The sequence below is a fragment of the Falco naumanni genome, chromosome 11 (genome assembly GCF_017639655.2).
Source record: "Falco naumanni isolate bFalNau1 chromosome 11, bFalNau1.pat, whole genome shotgun sequence".
NCBI lineage: Eukaryota > Metazoa > Chordata > Aves > Falconiformes > Falconidae > Falco > Falco naumanni.
This window is the reverse complement of record NC_054064.1, coordinates 9,655,754-9,677,200: the sequence shown is the minus strand read 5'-3', so window position 1 is coordinate 9,677,200 and position 21,447 is coordinate 9,655,754. Positions and strand designations below refer to the sequence as shown.

Here is a 21,447-nt window from a genome sequence, read left to right as displayed (position 1 = left end):
GAGGCTCTTCACTGTCCATCCTATGCCCTTCCTCTGCCTGTCCAGAACCCTACTTCTGCTCCCAGCCTAACACAGTCAGTCCATGTTCCCTGTGTTCTTCAACGAATAATGTTAGAATGGCTTAGTAAAAGGAAATTAAACCTGGGAAGAGAGGAAAACCTGAATACTTTAAAAGGGCAAAGCATTTGCAATTTTCATTCAAAGTGCTGTGGCAAGCATAATTATGCAAATTCAAAAAACTTGTCATAATTGACCTTTTCAAAACATGTGTGTCCACGAACATACAATTCATTGTTGAACCCTGAAATTTATTAAAGGTCAGTAGTTCTAGAACTTCTTCTCATTTCATCATTAAAGAACTTCAGATGCACCCAGTAGCAACCAATGAAAACCAAACTTGCTTAAAAACAGGTAAAAAATCTGTACCTTTAAAAAGTTCTGTAAAAGGAAAAGAAAAAAATTGTTCTTGCTACAGAATCTATCAGTTTACTTGCTGTTCTGAAAATTCAGCAATGCCAGAATCCAAGGACTCTGGTAATCTGATGCCCTGTGAGCAGATTTAGTAAATGGTCAGGAATCACTACTGACTCAAACTGAGTATATTCTGGCAGTGTGAAGTCTCAAATCTCATTGTGTTTAGATCCTTTGGAGCTGGCCACTTCTTCTGCCCCATTGCTCCAAAAACTGTGTCACAGACCTCTGTATTACTTCAGGGAAGATCGTTCTTCAACTCTCCAATCTCCTTCACAGCAACACGGTCTTCTTTCCACCTTGAAAATTGGTTCATGCTACAATCTTTCAGTGAAGAGATCACACAAAGCCTGGCATAACACCTAGTAAAATGAAATTTTCTGTGGAGTCAAGACTGGCCAAGGAGGGATTTCAGACGGAACATGCAGAAGAAAAAATACCCAACCAACCCCCCCCACATTTTCACCAATATTCACAAGCTCTGAGGCAATTTACTCTTGAACTTTATGATGTATCATTTCTTATGCAAGGTCCACTTGAGAATTTTTTTTTCTTTCAAGAAACTGAAACACGATGACAAATAGGCAAAGCTGTCCTTAATAATAACAGTAGTTGCAACATGAAATACTGATCCTGTTCCATGACAGAAATGACAGAACTATGGCTTTTACCAAGGGAATGAAGTAACAAATGTATAAAAATTGAGGGCCAGCTCAAACAGAATTAGTTGTCAGAACATCACAGAAGATAATGAATCTATGACAACTTATACCATTGAAGGCAGCTTGTCCTTGAAGCTCAAGGTCATTTTTTTAGAAAAGAACAGATCTTTCTTCTGGTATTTGCATGCAGCACAAGCCTTCGCTTCCTGAATTAATCTTCTACACAGCAGCATCACAGACTATAGCATAAATGAGATTTTTTTTCCATTGGTATCTACACTCTGAGAAATGTGTTGGTTCAACTGCTTCTTGCACAGCAGATGGAAGGACATCAGAAAATATCAGATTGTCCCCTAGCAGGCTCTTTGAAACTCAAATAAGGTTACATACCCTTCACCCCACCATACAAGACCATAACAGGGTTGATTACAGAAATACTACATACTAGCACAGGTCTGTGTCAAATCAGTAATGTGACACAGTGTCGGGCTTAGCAGCAGGGTTTTAACTGTTTATTTTCATTTAGCATCTGCCTGCAGCATCTGTCACCCCCGGGAACGTTCCATGAAGTCCCAAACAACCAGCACAAGGGCACCAAATATAGCCTGGCAACAGCTGGAATTATCCGGCCATAGTTAAACCACTTTCAACCAAGACAGTCAGCAACTTCGGCTCCATTTCTGGAAATAATATAATACCATAGGAATTATTCAGTAACCAGCTGAATAACTTGTATTAAGACTTCATTTTTGTTTGACGTATGTTCCAGGAAGCGGTGCTGTCACTTGGACTGAAATGGACCAAAAAAACTCTTCACATTTTTGGTGTTTGTGCACTGAACATACTGGTTGATATTACCATTTTAGCATGCCTACGCAGATAAAGTACTTCAGCAGATCAGGAGGGCTTTACACAAGTGCGCAAGCCCACATGAGCATGCACATGACGCAAAGTGAAGACTGAAATTTCATGCAAAGTAACTAGTAAACGCACGTTTAACATATTTGAAAATTCAAATCCTATCAGTTCCTAATGCTTCCAATCTGAATATACTTGTTCTGAAAAGAACAGAAGCTTTTTAGTGCTTTGCATGAATTCAAACCACAGGCTATTACTCATAGAGAATAAACCTGTTGTGTCACCCATCTGTAACGGCCATCTGGGACAGATGTTTTAAATGGAAACTCATGAGATATAGGGTCCACAATCAAGTTATCTTACAACTTGATCATTTACCCCTTGAATGTCCCAGTAAGAAGTTATGGAGTCCTGCCTGACTGAAGGAAGCAATACACAGACTGTACACTGGCTCTTCCCTCCCTGATAAGTGAACAGTCCAGAAAGCGTATCAATGCTATGCCCATACCATCCTATCCCATCCCACACAATCCCTGCTGCTTGGAGAGCTAAAGCTCACCTGAAGATTTTATGGACATGGAATTGATCATACATTATGTACGCTAGGTCAGACAGACTATTTGTTTGCTTCTATTTGCTTGCTGTCAAGGACCTCAGTTCCTTAAGCCCCTTTAAAATGTGTTAATGATCAACAAGTATAAATATTTTTCACAAAATTCCGAAACAATGTTATTAGCTATTCACATCCAAATTCCACAGAAATTTTTCCACATCCATCTGGCAGACAGCTGCATTATTTATTTGCTGTAACACTCAGTAAATTGATCTACTGGCATTTAAAGGTGTCATCTTTACTCATTACAATTTCAATGATCCCTCCAGCACTGCCAGCCACCATTATACCAATGACCCGAGTTCTGACTACAACTTTTAATCTCTGCTAATCACAAAACCTGCAAGACTGAATTACACATATAAAGTAGTATATGAAGACGCAGAAGAAACTGAATGACTAGGCTGTTTTGCTTCAAAAGTTCATTGATCTCTATATGGTAACAATTTGATGAGAAAGATAATTTAATGACTTTTAAGTGCAACATACATTTTTTTCAAGCTCAAGGTAAAACATTAGAACCAATGACGCTGCAATGTAGAATTAAGGTAAATGGATTTCACAGACAAGCATGGGATTATATTCTATTATACTCACAATAATGAAAAACTACCTAGTTGGTCATATGTCAAAACCACTGCCCTCAAGTCAAAGGAGGAATGTGACCACATCTTCAGAGACAGACCATACTGCTCTGGAAAGTTTGGGGCAGACGCTGCTTACCCTCAGCCACATCTTCTGCACATTCTCTCCAATACACCTCAAAACTATTCTAGCCAGAGCGCCAGATTCCAGAACTCCATCTCTACCCTGAAATATTTCAGACTGGCAAGTAACAGCAGCCCGCCAGACCAATTGACTAGGGGAACCATTAAAAAATGAGCAGCCCCGAAACAGCTTGGAAAACATACCACAACGCAAGACATTCAAGACACTCTAGACTATGTTCTAGCACACTGATACATGCAAGAGGTTTTCAAGAAAAGACACAATGAACATCCAAACTCCCGAGCAATGCACAGGCTGTTGCACACTGTCACGCTGTAATCATCCCCAACTTACAGGCTCTAGCATGGCCTTGCAGTCAAATGGCAACACCTGACTGACGTGTTTCTGCTGAGAAAATGACCATCAGTGTATTTCTCATGCAACACACTGCAAGCCAGGGAGTACTCAAAAAGACATGACAGCATCTTGGGAAAGAAAGGACATACATGTAGATGTCAAGAGCTAACACGAGCATGCACATGTACTTCAACTGGAAACTGAACACCAGCTGAAATGTCACCACCTATTCACTGACACCCTGGGCGTCACAGGAACTAAACACGATGGTGACCTGCAGCTCACAGCCACACACATTATATATAACCACAGCCAAGCCAACCACAGGAAAAGTTGGAATTTTGATCATGCCTCACTAGAGAAAAATATAATTAAAACTATTACGCTTGGAAAACTTCCAGCTCTATGAATCTGACAAAGACGTTTATGATGATAAAAGAATAATAATGTCCAGTAAAATCCCTGTACATAAAAGCAATAAAAGATTTTTATAGTCAGAAAATCAAGGGAAGAACATTTTAAAGAAGTTAACGTGCAACTTCTAGAGAAAAGGAGTAGCATAACTTTTCCATTTCATAAACTGAAGTTTAACTTCACAGCTATCTGTATCCTATCACACTTTTCCCATCAGACTAAACATCTCGTTTTATTACAGATCACAGCAACTTATCTTGTTGGATATTTTTTGATGAAAATTAACTCTAAGCTTCAATAAAAACAGCCCAAAGTCCTCTCTGTGAGAGCTAATTTTTGACACTTCAATCCACTTCACATTTCTATCCTTTGAAGGGTGCCTAACATGAGAAGGAATTCCTAAAACCATCCAATAACAGGGGTGCATTACAGTAAAACATACTGACAAGCTTGCTCTTTCTATTGATCCATGTAGCAGGTTGTTATCTGAGGTAACATTAACAGAAATGTCACATTACTTTAAAGAGAAAAAAATTATTTCACAGTTTTTGGAAAAAACATTTGGCAGAGTGCTGCCATCTGCACCAATATTTGAAAACCAAGCTATTCAAATATGCATAATTTACTTAATCTTATCAAGATATTTGAAAATTAGATGCTTTTTATTACATTTTCCAAAGAAGCATCACTTTGCATATTGAGTATTATATCCATCTGGAAAACTGACACTTGAAACAGCCTTGCCTTTTCAAGTCCATACCACCTTGTTGTATAAGGCTTTTCATACACACTGAGTGTATGACTTCTGGAAGCTGCTTTTGGGAAATAAGGGTAAAGGGAGACAGAAACTACAAAGATTGCTCAAATGATGGCAATAAGAATTTTAAATCTTTCAAAAATATGTATATTGAAGTGTTGTGATGATTTCCTGCAATTTTTCCTGTTTATTTTAGAATCGGGCACAAGAGAGCAGCTTAGAGGAACCCCTTTTCTTGAACAAGTTTGAGAACTTCAAGAACTTCACAGCTGATTATGCTGCCAAACAATTCCAATTCTGGACCAGTCCAAGCAGTTAAGTAACCTGATAAAAGAATTTCAAACACACATACACTGCAGTTTGTTTGGGGTTGTACCTGTTAGAGCCCAGAAACCAGAGATGGTGACTGTGGCCACTCATTTATTTGCAGAAAACATCTTCTGCCACCCTGCCTCCGTCCCTCTCAGTGATCACCCCTGAAGAGGTGCCCTTTGTTTCATGTATTTGCTGTTTAAGCCTGGGAAAGGTGGAATGAAGACACCACAGATTTTAACTAAGCCACACAGCTGCCCACTAAACCTTCTAGATGATAGTGCTTTTACCTAACCACAATGTTCAAAATACAAAAAGATTCTTTCCATTTTATCTTGAGCCTCCACTGAAAAGCACACACCTGAAGCAGACATCCAGCAAAGGGAGCAGCATGCAAGAAACAAAACTCCTGGAATGATTCATTAACAGCAGACTCAAAACCAGACAGACTTCAAGAGTATTGTTTTGCTTTACTGTAACAGACCAGTGTCATACTCAGGGTAAGGCTTTGGAAAAAGGTGGTTGCAAAGTCCTTCTACACAGCCTAGCAGTTTCTAGTACCAGCCCATCAGACCTTTCTAGACATTTGCTAAGCTCTGGAAGACTCTCAAGTACAGGCTTCAGAGGTCTGTGCTGCTGTGTGCTCTGAGCTGCTGAGCAAACCATAGGAGGGGGACTGTGAAGCAGAAATGGAAAAGAAATCTCAAGCTGACTTAGCCATTTACTCTAGAAAAAACGTAATTTCCCAAGAAAACGTTCTAAACAGCTGAACGTGAACCATTCATCCAAGGAATACTCAGTAATGAAAGATTAACATCCGCTTTACTTCAGGGAGTTTGAACATAAGACTGTCTCCCACCTTGAAATCTACTTTTCTTAATTTCTTTGTGCATGGTATTTACAATGGCCAGTTCTGTTAAGGCGGCAGCAGAAAGAATATCTTTGAGTAAACAGATTTGGAAAGATAGCAGAAATTTGCCAAATACCAATTTGGTTAGGGACGAGCTTAAAACCTCAATTTTGTTTCAGTTCCACATAGAACGAACTTTGTTACAAAGTGATAGGTAAAACAAATGTATTATATTGTATTAAAACAAGTGAATTGTACTACTTCAAGTAATAAACTGAAACATTATAATGGGTATTTGAGAGCAGCAGGAATATATACCTAAGGGTAACAGACTACACTAGGAAAAACGATGCTGTCCTAGAAGGTTCTGTCTGAACACACAGAGAAATACTTTTTTACTGTGAGGATGACTGAGCATGGAGCAGGTCACCCAGAGAAGCTGTGGAGTCTCCATCCTTGAAAATATTCAAAAACCATCTGGACATGGGCACGGGCAGCCTGTTCTGGGTAGATCCCTGCCCACTTCAACCATTCTGTGCCTCTAAAATATTTCCAAAACAAAGCCCCTTACTACCATCCAAGGCAGCAGTCAACTCAGGAATACTAGCATCAGGTGTGCTTTGGCTCTCCAGGAGAGATAAACCAGATCTCTCCATGTTCTCACTGGCAGTCCACTCAGGCAAGGTCACAGGCAGATACTCTGCCTGGCTGGCCCAGATGCGGTTACTGGTAGTATAAAACAGCAGTCAGCCAGCTGATCTAGAATGTTTTATTCTGCAAGTCTTTTCTTCAGTGGCAGTTTCAGTTAGGTCTCTTCCGACTCCCTCTCAACCAGTTTTTACACAACTTAGCCTAATACCTTTGGGTCTGTGTTACATCGAACTAGAAGAAACCATTTGGTGAATACAAGTTATAAGAGAGGAAACTGGCAATCCAATATATAAGCCCTTCTGTTTGGAAACCAAGTTTAAAACACGTTACAAGGAGTGCAGTCTTTTGCTGAACAGTGTTTGTGTAAAGCATTATAAGCACATCCAAGAATTACAGGAGAAGCATTACCTGCTTGTAGTTCTCCGGTTGCCTAACAAGATCTGTTTCTGTGACAGAAAGATGTCCAAGGATCTGGTCTGTATGGGAGCCACTGGTGAATAAATGGATCTGGAATAGATTAATTTAAAAGATATTTGTCAGTACAAGGCCCAGATCATTAGCAACATCATTAACTACCATTTAATGGCTGCATGGATTGGAACAGTGATGTGAACCAGTGGTTACAAGCCCATTCCCAATGGACAAGTTCAAACGTTAACTACTACCACCAACACAACAATAGACCTTTTCAAAACAGCCTGCAGCAAATTATGATCATGCACCACAATCATCTCACAAAATGGTCCATCTGGTATTGTTACCAGAAACACATGCAAGAATTGCTACTGCTGCTGCCACAGTAAAATGGAAAGACTTCTCTCTTCATCTGCCTTGAAGTCTTTTTCCTTACACTACACATGCTCTTGTGCATAGCATGAAAGGAGAAACCATTTACACAGATAGCAAGTGTCTTAACAGAGGTGAAGGATACCCTCAAAATAATTTTTTATTTCTTCCTCTAAAGCAGAAAATACTACCTAGTTACAGTAAGTTTCTCTTTTCGTGCTATATATTGTCGGCTTTTGCTTACTGGGACCTTGTCCCAGCTGCACTAGTGACGGTATCATCAATTATTTGACGAAAAAGCTTCCCAAGTTAGTCAAGGGAACAATAAAAAGCAATTCCTCCTATTCAGAGCTGATCCCTTTGTTACTGTAATAACTGCAGCTGCCAAACAAGATAGCAGTGCACATTTGTCAGACAATCACTCATATTTCATTAATATTTCTGCCAGAAGACAGAGAGTGTTTCCTGCTTTTCTTCCTTTATTCTAATATGAACTTTATCATACACTTGGGTATTGACAACTATTTTAAAGTTGACAGGCACTGGGTAATTATCAACCCGTCCCTGAAACTTCAGAATATTTTAGCGTTCCTTTGCCAAAACTCACTTCTGGTGACAACCATCTGTCACATGTGCAGAGCTATGTGAGTTTAAAAATAAAAGAGCACCTCCCCGCACAATGTTCTTCCTTTCTACTTGCCACTCCTCTCCCTGCTGCACTCTTGCGTAACTCTGTCTGCCAAATCTTTGGGCCTCCAGCACAAGGGCTGAATTTCAGCCCTTCTTCAAAAGTATGTGGCAGCAGCATCACTGGCTAAAGCCCAAAACAAATACTCTAAAGCTGTAACAACAGAGCAATAAAGCGTTCCCCTGAGACCAGACTAGATGAACACTGGAATAATCCAGTATTTGTATTTTTACAATCTGTTAGTGATAACCACAACATACTGAAGATGAAGCTAGACTTACAGAGAGAAACAGTATCAAGGTAAAAGAAGCAGGTGAGAGGGTGAGACAGAGCGTGTGTATATGCTTCACCGCACTGGAACAGTCTGAGGTGGAGGCAGGTCTGATTAACCTTACACTAACCTTTGCATGAGAGTACAGGCAGAGCCCCCCACCGCGCACCACTTCTGGGGAGTTTCCCATACCAATTCCTAAATGCCCTTGAGCTTAGACACCCTGCAGGGAGGTCAGCTTGTTTAATTCACCTAAGAGAAGATGAAAAGGGGGCTTGTTCATACATCACACACACACTTGCACAGAGAGAAGAAACTACTGCATTACAGAATGCACTATTGAGATCTAATGGCAAGTACACTTTAGGAAAACCCAAAGATTTTCAAACCAAATATCTCAAGATATAATTAACCAATGCAGTAATTTACAGAATAACATGGTAGATTCTTCACGCCAAGATACAGATGCGCCTAACAATTATGGTTAATTCATCCAAATTACTGACAACAAGGTAATTGCCCTGCACCAGCCTCTGCCCGCTGTTACTCAGAGATCAAGACTTTGTCCCTTTACTCTTTTACTTCAGCATCAGATATATAGATACAACCCATCCAATCCATTGTAACACATTTTATTTTATATAGTTTACCTTCAGAGGGACAAGAAACCACTTTGTTCATAGGAGGTATTTCCCAGTGCTGCTCTGCATTCTTACTGACAGAACACGACTCTTGCTCTTAGAGTTTCCAAGCATATTACAAACATTATTGTCATTTTACCATGATCTGATAATGCCAATTATGTTAAACTCCTTTACCTTCAAGAGCTTCATTTAATACCATTTTATTCCTACAAATCTATACACATAGTCCACAATCAGATGTTCACCTGCATAACAAAGTTTACCTTTGAACCTGATCTAAATCCCCCATTTCAGGTACAATTTCTGTCCTAGACTTATAGTGGATGGAGGATAAGTGAATATACCCACAGGAAATCCATTGGTTTTGCTTACTTTTTCTTTCCACTTGCTGACTGTGGCACAGTGCATTTAACAGACCCAAAAGACAATGCCAGTTTTAAACTATTCAGGGGTCTCTACCTGTTTTTCTGAAACTATGCAAGGCTTCTCATTCAGACTTTTTAAGGCAAAGCAGTAATTCAAAGCCTAACTATAAACAGCTGCTCTCCCCTATGAATTCACGAGGGATCAAAAACCAGGCAGACAGATATTCCTCTGGCACTTGACAAAAAGAGGAAGAAATAGAACACAAAGAACCAAGAGGCATGCCTTAACACAGTACTTTATACTTCATGCTTCCATATATTTGAAGGTATATCAGGTAAATATGTACCACTGAGAATTTTGAGAGAATTATGATGGTATTACTATATCAGACTTTCAAAGCAGGCCAACCTGTCCACATTGAGAAGCCACTATAATGTTATTCAACAGCTCATAGCCTCAGGCTGCAAAATTCCTTAGCAACAGAGAGGTTAAGATTTCCCTGAGGAAGTAGTCTTCCTACAGCAGGTCATGTGTGACTGTAAGCTTCAACATGCCTTCTGGGAGCTGAAGTCACTGAAAAGCAGCTCATCAGAAGAGCTAGCAAAGAGGAACAGCCAGTCAGAACACCTAACAAGCAATTCCCAACACATGACTGGCTGTAGCTCCAGGGAGGCTTCCTTCTTTAGCAACCTGCGCTGGTTACTGCAGAACTTCATACCGTCAACCTTAGGTGGCTGCAGGCAGGACAGAGTAGTTGAAAGCCCCAGCAATCAGTTTCAGTTATCATTTATGTACTTTAGAGAAAGAACAGCCATTTCTTTTTGCCTGTTTCCCCCTCGTATCTGCCTCCTACTGCTCCCTTACCCTTTCTTCAGGCAGTACGGTACTATTTCATTAAGACACGAGTCACCACTTCCAAACTGAAAGTGCATGTCCCTGATCACCCAAGCGATTCAGAATTGTTTCACAAAATCACAGAACCTGAAAAGACCTTTGGAGGTGTTCAGTCCTACCTCCTGCTCTGACAAGGCCTATTGTCAACATCAGTTTGTGGCTTCGTGTGTGTGAGCCTTGGAAGCCTCCAAGGGTGAAGACCATTCAGCGTCTCTGGTGACCAACTCCACCACTGTCCATCATCACAAAGCAGCTTCTTCTAATATGCTTGAACATGCCAAGCTATAATCAGTGGCCCTTTCCCCTTGTCTTCTGGTACTGTTAAGAAGACCATGGATACATCTTTGTAACTACCATCCTCATAAACTACCCAAATAGCTGAAGGCAGGTAATTAGATGACCTCCCTCTCCCTCAGCCTCCTCTCCACCAGAGCAAGCAAGCCCAACTCCCTCAACCTCTTCTTGGAGGTCACACCGACTTAGCTAGTCTTTGACTATCTTGGTAGCCTCTTACTGGATCCTCTATGTACAATTCTTTCTTCCTGTAGCAATATCCATACCGGAAAAAAAAACCAAAAAACATACAGAGTGGAAAAGCAGTCATCTTCTGAATGAGAACATATTTTCCAAGTGTGATGTGTTTTTCTCAGAAAGCCCCAAATAGAGAATATGGTATTTTAAAGCCTGTGTGAGTCACAGAATGAAATCTGTGGAAGTGTCGCCACTACTTGGCAAAAATTACAGCTCGTGATCACCAGTAAATAAGACTGTTCCACAGTTGAGATACATAACCCGTTAAGTTATTAAACAGAGCAAGCAAAAGCCATAATTATAATTTTGTGGAGAAAGCCCTCCATAAACCTGCCAGGATAATTAAAAAACACAACACTTATTAGCCTTTTGCATATTGTGTTCATGGTTTATATGAGAAAAGCAGCACTTCATATAGAGGTCATATTGGGTCAGCTCAGTCTTCTAATAGACTAGTTTCAAAGTTTTAAATTAATGCAGTAGCACAGAAAGTTTCTCTATAAAGAGTCAGGAAATATCAATTATTGTTTATGCAGCTGTTAAATTGTAGAAGCATGTTATATTTTGTGTTACTATAAACGTTAACATTACTGTGGCACTGTAATGAAGTCCCTTCCAAAGTCACTTTTACCTTTCAATTTTCCTGCTTTTAATTCTGACTGAAATATAAATCAGAGCACTGCACTTTATTACAGCTCTGAACAGAACTCCCACAGCTGCACATACATATTTGAGCATGCATAATATCAGTGTGCAAACACACATGGAGGAGCCGGGCTCCAATCTATCCTCTTATGTATACGTCCATGATGGCAGCCCTCTACATACACTGCAGAACTTAGTCTGATCACAAGAATCATCACCAGCACTGCTTACACTTTCAGTTTAGTCCAGTGATGACTGCTGGGAAAGGCAATAACGGCAGCTTTGGGAAACTGGATGAACTGAGAAACATTCTCCCTCCTGCTTATTTTTCCAGATTCCGGAAATTGTGGTCCAGGGAGTCACAGCATAACTAACCTGCCTCATATTGATCTGACTGTAACAGTCCTAATTAGCAAACATTTTTCCTTGGACAACCACAGGGAGGAAAAAGGTCCAAGTTAATTTCAAAGTACAATCTCCATAGGAGGCCGCCATATCTCCTGTCATCCAGTTTAGCATGCTGCCCAGTCAGCACATCCCTTCATCATTTCCATGCCTGACCTGGACCATTGAGAGTATCTATGTCTGTACTGGAGGCCCCAGGTTCAACCTGCTCTTAATTCTTCCTTGGTCTCATTAACTGTAAGCTGAGATACTGAAGCTACCTAATGATTTGTTACTGCAAGTACTACATAAATCAGAGCACTGATGATGAGTTACAGAGGTATTTGCCTCACCTACTATAAAAATCAGCATACCTTAAATAGAGGTAGCTTATCAAGGGGAGAAGATGCCAATCATTTCATTTGAGTTTTATATCACTAAGCCACCTCTCCCAACAGCATCACTGTCTGTAATCTCACTGCAAAAGACAAGGACTGCACCTGCACTTACGGTGAATTGCTATCTTCATTCCCAGATCAGGAAAGCACATTCACAGTGGGCAATGAGAAGCAAAAGGTTATTTTAGATGCTGCACACACAGCACCTGATCTTTCCCTAGGGCTGTCGATCAGACATCTTCCCTAGCAATCAATTCATGTAAAGAACAAAATGTAACCTCATTAGTTTTCAGCATTGCTCTGTCAGACACAGGATTAAAACCAAGAAGGCATCTTCATTCAAAACTCTCTTGTTCCAATTCTGGCAGCTTTCTGACAAATGTTGTTCTTTTGAGGTGAAATTTCTCAGAACTGTTCTTAGCCTCAAAAAGGTTTTCTGTGGAGGTTCTGGGTACAATACCAAGTGGCTCCATATAAGTTACCTGAAGAGATATGGATGGAGAAAGGAGGTCTAGGGGAAAACATTACTGAATAATTTTTAGGACTATCTTTAGAATAGTTTTTTTAAATGTGTCTCTGCAGTCACCATCACTGTCAACTTTAGGACTGCAGGCTGTTTCCATCCTAAGGAGACATAATGCTCCCAGATGTCTGTGGTTTTCAAACAGGTATATAAACATCATTCATAAATGGGAACAGAACTGCAATCTTAGCAATGTAGAGACCACTACTGATTCCCAATTTAAAAGCAGGTCGATTTTGGGTTCTGTTCAGATGTTCCCCAAGGAACTGGGAAACTGCATTTTATTTGCTGCTATTACTTTCAACATCTGTGCTCAATATTTTTAATCTACATTTCCTATTAACTTAATAGTTCTGAATCACTACTTCCTGTCTGTGGGATCAGAACGCTCTGTCTTGCTTCTACCAGGCATTTTCTCAGAGAAATGAAAAGACAGCCTATGGTTGCAGAAGGGACAAATGTGCCAACCTGCAAGAGACTTTCACTCAACAATTATAACCTTACAAACACTGAAGTTACTTCATTTTCTTATGGCTCTGCCCCACTGGGGAAAGATGGGGGTATTTAGAGCAATTCACTCTTATCTACAGAAAATGCAGAACTAGCAAACAAGAATAATTTGCACATTTAGCACTAGCTCAAGGCTTTTAAATAATAAACAATGCCATAGTGAGTTAGAAGAATCATTTACCTTGTGCAAAAGTTTGCATTGCTCTTGGTGCTGAGCATGCAAACTCCGCCACTGGAACTTCAGTCTCCCGTTTAACCACTGTAGGTATCGAACATCTACTCTGTCTTCTGGCCCACATTCAAGTGCTATTTCAGCTGTACCCTTCTGGCTGCTAGGCAGATCATCTTCACACTAAAAGCAGAAGAGAATATCAAAAGGTTTTAAGTTTGCTTCAATATTTTCAAATCATTCAGTAGTGAAGAACATAGAAGGTAAATAGGTCAAAGATTTAAAAAAAAAAAGGAAGGAAGTTCCAGCAGTAGAGAGAAATTGTAACCTTTCAGAATAGAGGACTGGGAACAGCCTAAACAAGTACTGAAGTCTGGAACAAATACCAGCTTCTCAGCTATGATATAGTGAGCTGTCTCCTCTCCTGTCTTTCATTTTCCGTACCCAGGAAGACACAGTGTTCCTGAGACAGCAAAAGCATGTTCTTTACCCAGATGGGGAAAAAAAAAGAATCACATTTTGACTAGATTCTAATAAGTCAAAGAACATAAACAGATTTAGCTCCTCCAGTGTCTTCCTGAAAGTGCTGCAGGCTATATTTGGTGACCCTATTTTGTAAATCAATGACTTATATAGGCACAAAATTGCGGGCCTGTGCTTACCCAGCTACTTTCTTTTCTCCATCCAGCATTTCCCTTCTTGCAGGATAGAGAAAAAGAAGCAATCATCCAGCTGACATTGACCAGGAGTCCACAGAGGCACTCCCAGCTACAGTTGTACCATCTGTCTTGCCTTGTTTTGTATTTCTCTAGAGTAATTTGGAAGAAAGAAGGGAGAAGCAGAGTTACCTTTTGTTCATCTTGTCCCACTTTCCTTCAGCTGCAGGGGAAAAAAAAAACCCACAACCAAAAAACCCAACCAAAACCAAACAACCACCTTCATCTTCTGGACGAAATTTCTGCTTGGCCAAAAGCATAAAGCAAGCAAGACATTTCTGTTGTATCTTTCTTAAGGAACATGGGGGGAATTCCACCTCCCACAGCCTCTTGCACAAAGAGATCATTCATACTTACAAACAGATCTCTCTCCATTTTCAGCTAAGACTCCTGCAGATTGCAAATTAAAAGGGGAGGAAGACATGGGTTGTTTTGCTTCTGATGCCAGTAACACCACTGAAAGTAAGGCTGAGCTGTCAACTTCATCTAGTCTATAGAAAGTATATACAATAAACATAATCCACAATTCCAGATTTTTTACTACAGCATATCATAAGTAGAGTTAATACAGAACTGCAAAAGTCTGGTTATTCAGAATAGGCGTTTGCCAGCTCAGAAACTGTGTCCCAGTTGTTGGGCTTTCAAGACATTTCTTTAAAGCAGAAATTTAAAAAGCCTACTCGAAACATGACTGTTTTCAAGAAAACATTTAAGCAGCTATTTGGACCCATAGACCTTGATAGTATTTAAACACATGTGTTTCCCTGCTTCACAGACTTCCATGTTCAATATAATCTCATAAAGATTCTATTGGCAGGCAAAGCTTAAATGTAATTCCAGTTCGGATCCTAAACTAAAAATGAAAACTGTAAAGTGAAGAGAGTTTAATCTTGCCTTAAATGCATATTTCAGCAGCAGCATATCTATAATCATGATCAAATAACCAATAACCCCCTAATGCTTGTTTTAACCTAACCATCACCTCAGTTGACAGGGCCTCTAATACAATAAGTGTTCCTATTATTTATAAGCACAAAAATGCTGTTCTGGTCACATAAAATGTATCAAGATTACAAGTTTTTTCCCTTTGCTCTGTGGCTCAAATAAACTCATGCTATAAATCACAGGGGCAAAGGGTTGGTAAAGGGCTTTTCTGTTTAAAGACACAGATTCATCTTAAAAAAAAAAAAAAAAAAACCACACACACAAACCACAGTATCCCTTTTGTGCCAACTGCAATGTCACTTTTTCCTCAGATGCCTTCAGCCTCATGCCCCTAAATCAAAAGGCACTGTGTCCTAGGGCACTGCAGTCCTAGCTAAGTACCTTCATGGTTCTGATTGTCTTGCCCCTACCAGGAGAGGTTTCTGGACTATGAAACTATGCAGATATGATTACCAGGTTGCCCACAAACATGATGAGGTAAGCAATTGGATATTAGTCACTACAGCAGAGAAAATGCATGTGTAAATAACATTAAACATTTCACATAAGCAGCCAGAAAGCTGCAAGGCCCAAGACAGACCTGGGACTCCCAGATTAAAATCTGCATTTTCCATAATTTACAGTTCAACTCCAACTTCCCTGGTTAGAGGTTTCTGAACGGCACAAACACTGCTCTCCTGGGAATTCATTTCAGGAAGGAATGGCATTAGATTCGATTGCTTTGCCAGTACAGTGACAAACACCATGCACAGCTAATTTTATTGTAGCAACCTGCCTTATTAATATTAAAATAAGGAAGCCAGCCGATGCATTTTTTAGCAAGATCTCTCTATTATTTATTTCACAAACTGAACAAAAAATTTACTTTTACTATGAAATACTTAGCCTGGCATAAAGTAAACAAGGTAAAAGAAAAAAGGTCTTGCATATTACACCATGACCTCAATTTCTAGTCCCATCTTTACAATCTAAGACTATTTACTGCTCTCCCAGTGGGAGAAAAATCACTAAAATACCAGCCCAAGCTAGAGTCTTTGCTTCAAATATCACTGTGAATTTATCTAATCTATGCAGCAATATGGGTACACACCTACATTCACTTCTGAGACACAGAAGTGCACATTTTTTAGTCAGAGAGCAGCCAAAGCAACAACCCAGGGCTTTCAATGGCCTCTCCACATTTGGAACGCTCCACACCAGCTCTGGAAAAGATCATTTCATAGCCACTTACCAGAAAAGCTTTTTGCTTGTAAACTGTTTGCTGCAATTATTGTTTCTCTTTGATTTTGTTCTGAAAGCGCATGGACTCCAGCTACAGAATGGTGCCACAGGCTTGTAGTACAAAAGCCACATCAACAGTATTGATACCCTCATTACAGTGTCAAAGTCTTTACCCATTACACTGGTGGTATCAGAGTTAGCCAGGTCAAACTGGATGACATGGACTCACCAGAGCACCTGTGATTAGTGTAACTTAAACAGAAGCTAAAACAAAACCCCTCAATTCCACTCCCACTGTAACTCACCCCAAACAAGCCTTTCTGTTCTAAAAGCTCAAAGTACTGCTGCTAGAAAGCCTCAATATCAATTTATTGGCAAGACTAAGAAAAGCAACAAAGACAGATAAAGCGACACACATATATTTACATGAACTCTCTTCAAGCCAACGCCTGAGCTATCACCCTGCCTGCACTTAGGTGGAACTTAAACCCAGCTCTCCTGTGGTAAAAGATACAGGCAAATAACCAGCTAAGCCCCATAATAAATACACATTCCAGGACACAATGCATCACCATCCCAACTAAGGTAGCTCACAAACTACAAAACCTACCCCAAGCTCATAAATGCATCTCTAGCTTAGTTAGAGCTAAACAGGGTTTATGTCCTAAAAGCATGTTTTTAAAATCTTTGCAAGGCAGCATAGAATTCAGCCTCCAACATCACACCAGTTTTGCCCCAAACATTCCTCCCTAGGCTATTTCAGGTCCAATTGTTATGAAAAAAGATACCGGATCATTCTCAAAACATGTGAATCTACTTGTGGTAGATTCAATGCAGCAAGGGCAAAAAAAAAAAAAGCCAACACAGTTCTCATGGCAGAAGTGCTCTGAACAGACAAGTCAGGTTCAGGAAACACTGAACTGAAAAAAAGCCACCAGATATAAAAGTACTTAAGAGGAAAAGAATAAGGGGTGGGAGAAAGGGTGTGAAAAAAGACATGGCAATATATCAACTTTCATTTACGTTGCATACATCTAGGCAAACAACTTGCATCTGACATGGTTAGAGAGGAATTAAAGATTAACAAGTTTCAACTTTTGTAGCAGAAATAAAACTCTTTTTGGTTTGAAATATAAAGCAATCCCACGTTACTGGAAACTGGAAGAGCAGTTCTACTAACAGCTGATGAAGATAAATTAAACAAGTACTTCATCATATAAACTGGTTATCAAAGAAAAACATAAGCATCAATGTGTTTGCAGACATGTCAGAAGGAAACATTTTTTGCACTAGTTGGTCCACTTGAGGATTTTAGTGACCTGGTATGAGAATGACCTTGCTCTATTCATACGCTTTGAATTAAACTCTAAAAATTGTTTTAAAGCAAAATTCCTTGTAGATTCAGTGGTGATCTCAAAATATGCCACAAGCAGTACTGCAAAGAAAACCCTTTGTTTTGCAACTTCACCACATCTCTACACATTCTGTACTTTTCCAATTCATACAGGTATCTTAACACTTATAAATTCTTAACTTAATAAATTTACTGTGTCCTGTACACATGATGGACATTAAGAGGCCTATGCTGCCTGCATTGCTGCAAAAACAATGCTATCTTAGGGCTAGTTCCCTGAAAGATGCGCTTTTCTGACTAGGAGCTGCCATCTGTCGGTAAAAGGACAGACCCTGCTGCTGCCGGCTCAGCCCCTGCGAGCTGCGCCTTTTCCCCGGACATCTTCTAAATCCCTCCAACGATCAGCTCTCTGCTTCCGCATTTGGACGGCCAGCAAACAGCTTCCTGCTCTTCCCATGGAAAAGCAATCCTACCAGAACATGGATAACACGTTTAACCCATGGATGTATGCATTGTCAACTCCCTGACATTAATCCTTGAGCAGTGCAAAATAAAACAACTGCCTGCTGAAACCTCCAACACACACTCCCAGCCCACTCCTCCCTTGCACCTGAGTTAATCTGGGTCTAGAGAGAAACTATTTACTCCCAGGTACTACTCAAATCTTAACTACACTAAGCACACAGCCTGGTATCACGAAGGTGGGAAGAAGCATATCTAGATCCCTTGGTGCAGGACTCAGGAAAGGCAAAGCAATCACATAAATCAAGCCAATAAAGTGCTTCTGCAGCTTTTACTGAGCGCTCATTCTGAACCACTCATAATTCAGACAATGGTTTTGATGTGACATAACATATGTTAAGCTGTGTAATTACAAATCTTTAAACTGAGCATAATTTTTTTGTAAAATTAAACACCATAGCCAGAAATAACAGTATCAGACATGCTCTCTTAATTAATACAGCCATATATCTATCTGCAGGAGGGGAAAATGTGAAAAGGAACAATCTGAACAGATGAATGTGAAAGGGACAACGCTATTTTCATTAACAGCACTATCAACAACACTAATTGGATTTCCTTCTAGACAAGTTAGGATCCAGATTAGATATATGCACAGAAAGATGGTGTAAGAACCCACTCCCACATGATGCACATACCAATTAAATATCCAGGTATTTGCACAGAAGAATATGTTTTCTACAAACCTATGCGCTCACAACATAGAGGTTATGCTCCTAGCATATTCAGCAATTAAAAAAAGTAAAATCCTGTGTTTCCACAAGGCCTTTTAGCTTTTCAATTTCAGTGCCTTTTGTAAAAAGTACTACTCACAACAGCACTCCCAAGAGCTCACTCTGAGCAAAGAGTGAAAAAGAGAAGGTGCTGAGGGAAAACAGAAAACATGAACACAGCTCCTACCCATTTGTGCCTTGTTCAAACAAGCCTGTCTGGCAGTAGCCAGAGGCCTGAGGCACTAGAGCAAATCAGTCCCTTATCCCATCCCTCCTCACTCATTCAGGAGGTTACTTAAGAGCTCTGCAATAGAGTGAAAGTACTATGCCTTTAAAAGAGCACAGCAGCATTGCCTAATCTTTGGAGCTGCATGGTTTCAAAATAACATTTAAATCCCAAAGCTCACTGCATCACATATTCAGACAAAACACAGAAACCAAATATACTAAAACAAACACATGGCAGGATAGACCTTAACTCAGAGCACTGCATTTTGCAGGGCTCAAGAAATGCAATATGGGCAATTCCTTGCACTGCATTTCCTCTGCCTGCAGCCCTGCTTGTCCACGTTCATTATGCTCCACTGTGGAGCTGGACAGGACCAGCAGAGAGAAGAAAGACATAGCAAGTTACATCAGCAGCAAATCTGCAGCAAGAGGCCACAGACAAAGAAACAGTAACTGCCCTCCAGAAGAGGAGAGGCAGAGGCCTGCCATATGTAGGAGGCCTGCCATGCCCCTTCTTCACATGCTCCTTTTGTCCTCCTGAGGAAAAAGTGCCTTCTTTCAAACGGTCCGCCGATGAGAGTTAAACCCTGGTCACTTAAAGTGGGACACCAAAAGCAGAGGATGTTCTCAATCAAATCAAAAGGCCACAGAGTGAAGATAATCAGAAAGTACCAAAGGTACTGGCTGCTGCCTGACGCTGGAGGGCAGGAGAGGCACTAAACAGCTTAGTCACTCGGCTTCCCCAACAGACAAGGAGCTCCCCACACAGAATTTCAGCAGGGTACCACCAGTATGACCATCACCACACTTCATCTTCCTCTCCTCATGTGGAAGGTCAAGTGACTCCACTGCCTGTTGGCTGAACACCATCCAGAACACATCAGCTGTAACATCAGGTTCAAGAATTTTGCGTTTATTTGAAATTCAGACATTACCAGAGCAACAGCAGATTCAAATAATTATAAGCCTTTCTGATCGTTTCAGACTTGCCTTTTTAGAGCATTTTACCTTGACATGCTGTCAAAAAAAACCAACCAAAAAAACTCACTCTTTAAAGGGTATTCACTGTGTCAGGCAAAAATAGATGTTGTTAACTCCATGTTTTCCAGTGCAGTGCACCACAGGAAATTGTTTTGCATTTGGAAAAAGGTTCCACAACAAGTCCAAAGCATGGAATTAAAAACACAAAAAAGATCAGAAGGAATAGCATGTACATCCCCACACGCAGAACAACACAGAGACAATTCCAGCTAAGACAATTTCAGCTATCACCTGTAACTTGTGCTTTAACACACAAAAAAAAAAAAAAAAGAAAGCATTTTTAAGAGTCCAAACTGAAATGTGCTCCAGGTCTTGTATGGCAAAAACATATTCTGAATTTAACCACATCTGACCACTATGTTTAAGCCTACAGGCAGTACCAGTAAGTAAACACAAAAACAAAACCACAAAAATTAACACTTGAGCAAACACCAAACCATCACGCTGCCACAGGCAAAGCAGCGCTGCTCACTGGCAAAAATGGTGTAAGGGAAATTCTGCAGAAGAAACTTTAGGTTTCTTCTCTGCTTAGGTTTCGGGGACAGCTTTTAAAAAAACCTTCCTTAGCAGATACTGAAGAGAGCAACAACTGTAGAAAAAAAAGGGCAAAAGATAAATGGTGAGAGTTACTAGGAAGATAGGAGGACAAAGAGAAAAGAAGTGTAAGCACAGGGAATAAGGGAGAGAAATCAAGAAATGAAAGCTGACAGACTAATACAGCCTATAAAGATCTGGAAAGTAATTATGCTTTCTGAGTCACAATCAATAGGTTAATAAAATTCCCTCCTCCACTCCCACTGGAATAGGTGAAGAGGGGAAAAAAACCACAGAAAATTTATATTTACTGACACTAGTGACAAAGGTTTCCTGGTTTTCTGCTGTGGTAAACATCAAGCTTGGCCGTTACATTAACACTTTCCTCTAATAACATGGTTTATGGAACAGCAGTGACAGTCAAGATTTTGATAAGAGAAGGCATTTCAACAAGATTAGACCAAGCACAAGCCTTGCGCTGTAATGTAAGTAGCCAGTGAGCCAAACCAGACCGTGACAAACAAAAGATTAATCAAATTGCAAACGTAAGAGTCAGAAAGCATGTTTCGTTTCATTTTTCCCCACCACAAGTAATTAAACTGAGTTCACTTTGGCATGAGAGAGACATGCATGAATTCCAACTATAATAGCCATAATAGCTCTATTTGTTGATTAATATAAATTCACAAAAGGAGAGGGGCGCCTAATTTT

General features: G+C 40.1%; 1 protein-coding gene across 4 annotated transcripts in view; it reads right to left on the bottom strand.

The window, feature by feature from the left end:
- The window catches only part of TEDC1 (tubulin epsilon and delta complex 1), a 73,175-nt gene that overhangs the window by 38,589 nt on the left and 13,139 nt on the right, over positions 1-21,447 (bottom strand). For 2 of the 4 annotated variants that reach the window (XM_040610467.1, XM_040610470.1), the window contains exons 4-5: positions 13,475-13,645; positions 7,062-7,160 (exon numbers count right to left, since the gene is read on the bottom strand). In XM_040610467.1, the coding sequence (XP_040466401.1) occupies positions 7,062-7,160; positions 13,475-13,645 (270 nt within the window). The remainder of the gene's footprint in view (positions 1-7,061; positions 7,161-13,474; positions 13,646-21,447) is intronic. The other 2 variants (XM_040610468.1, XM_040610469.1) reach the window with 2 other exon arrangements.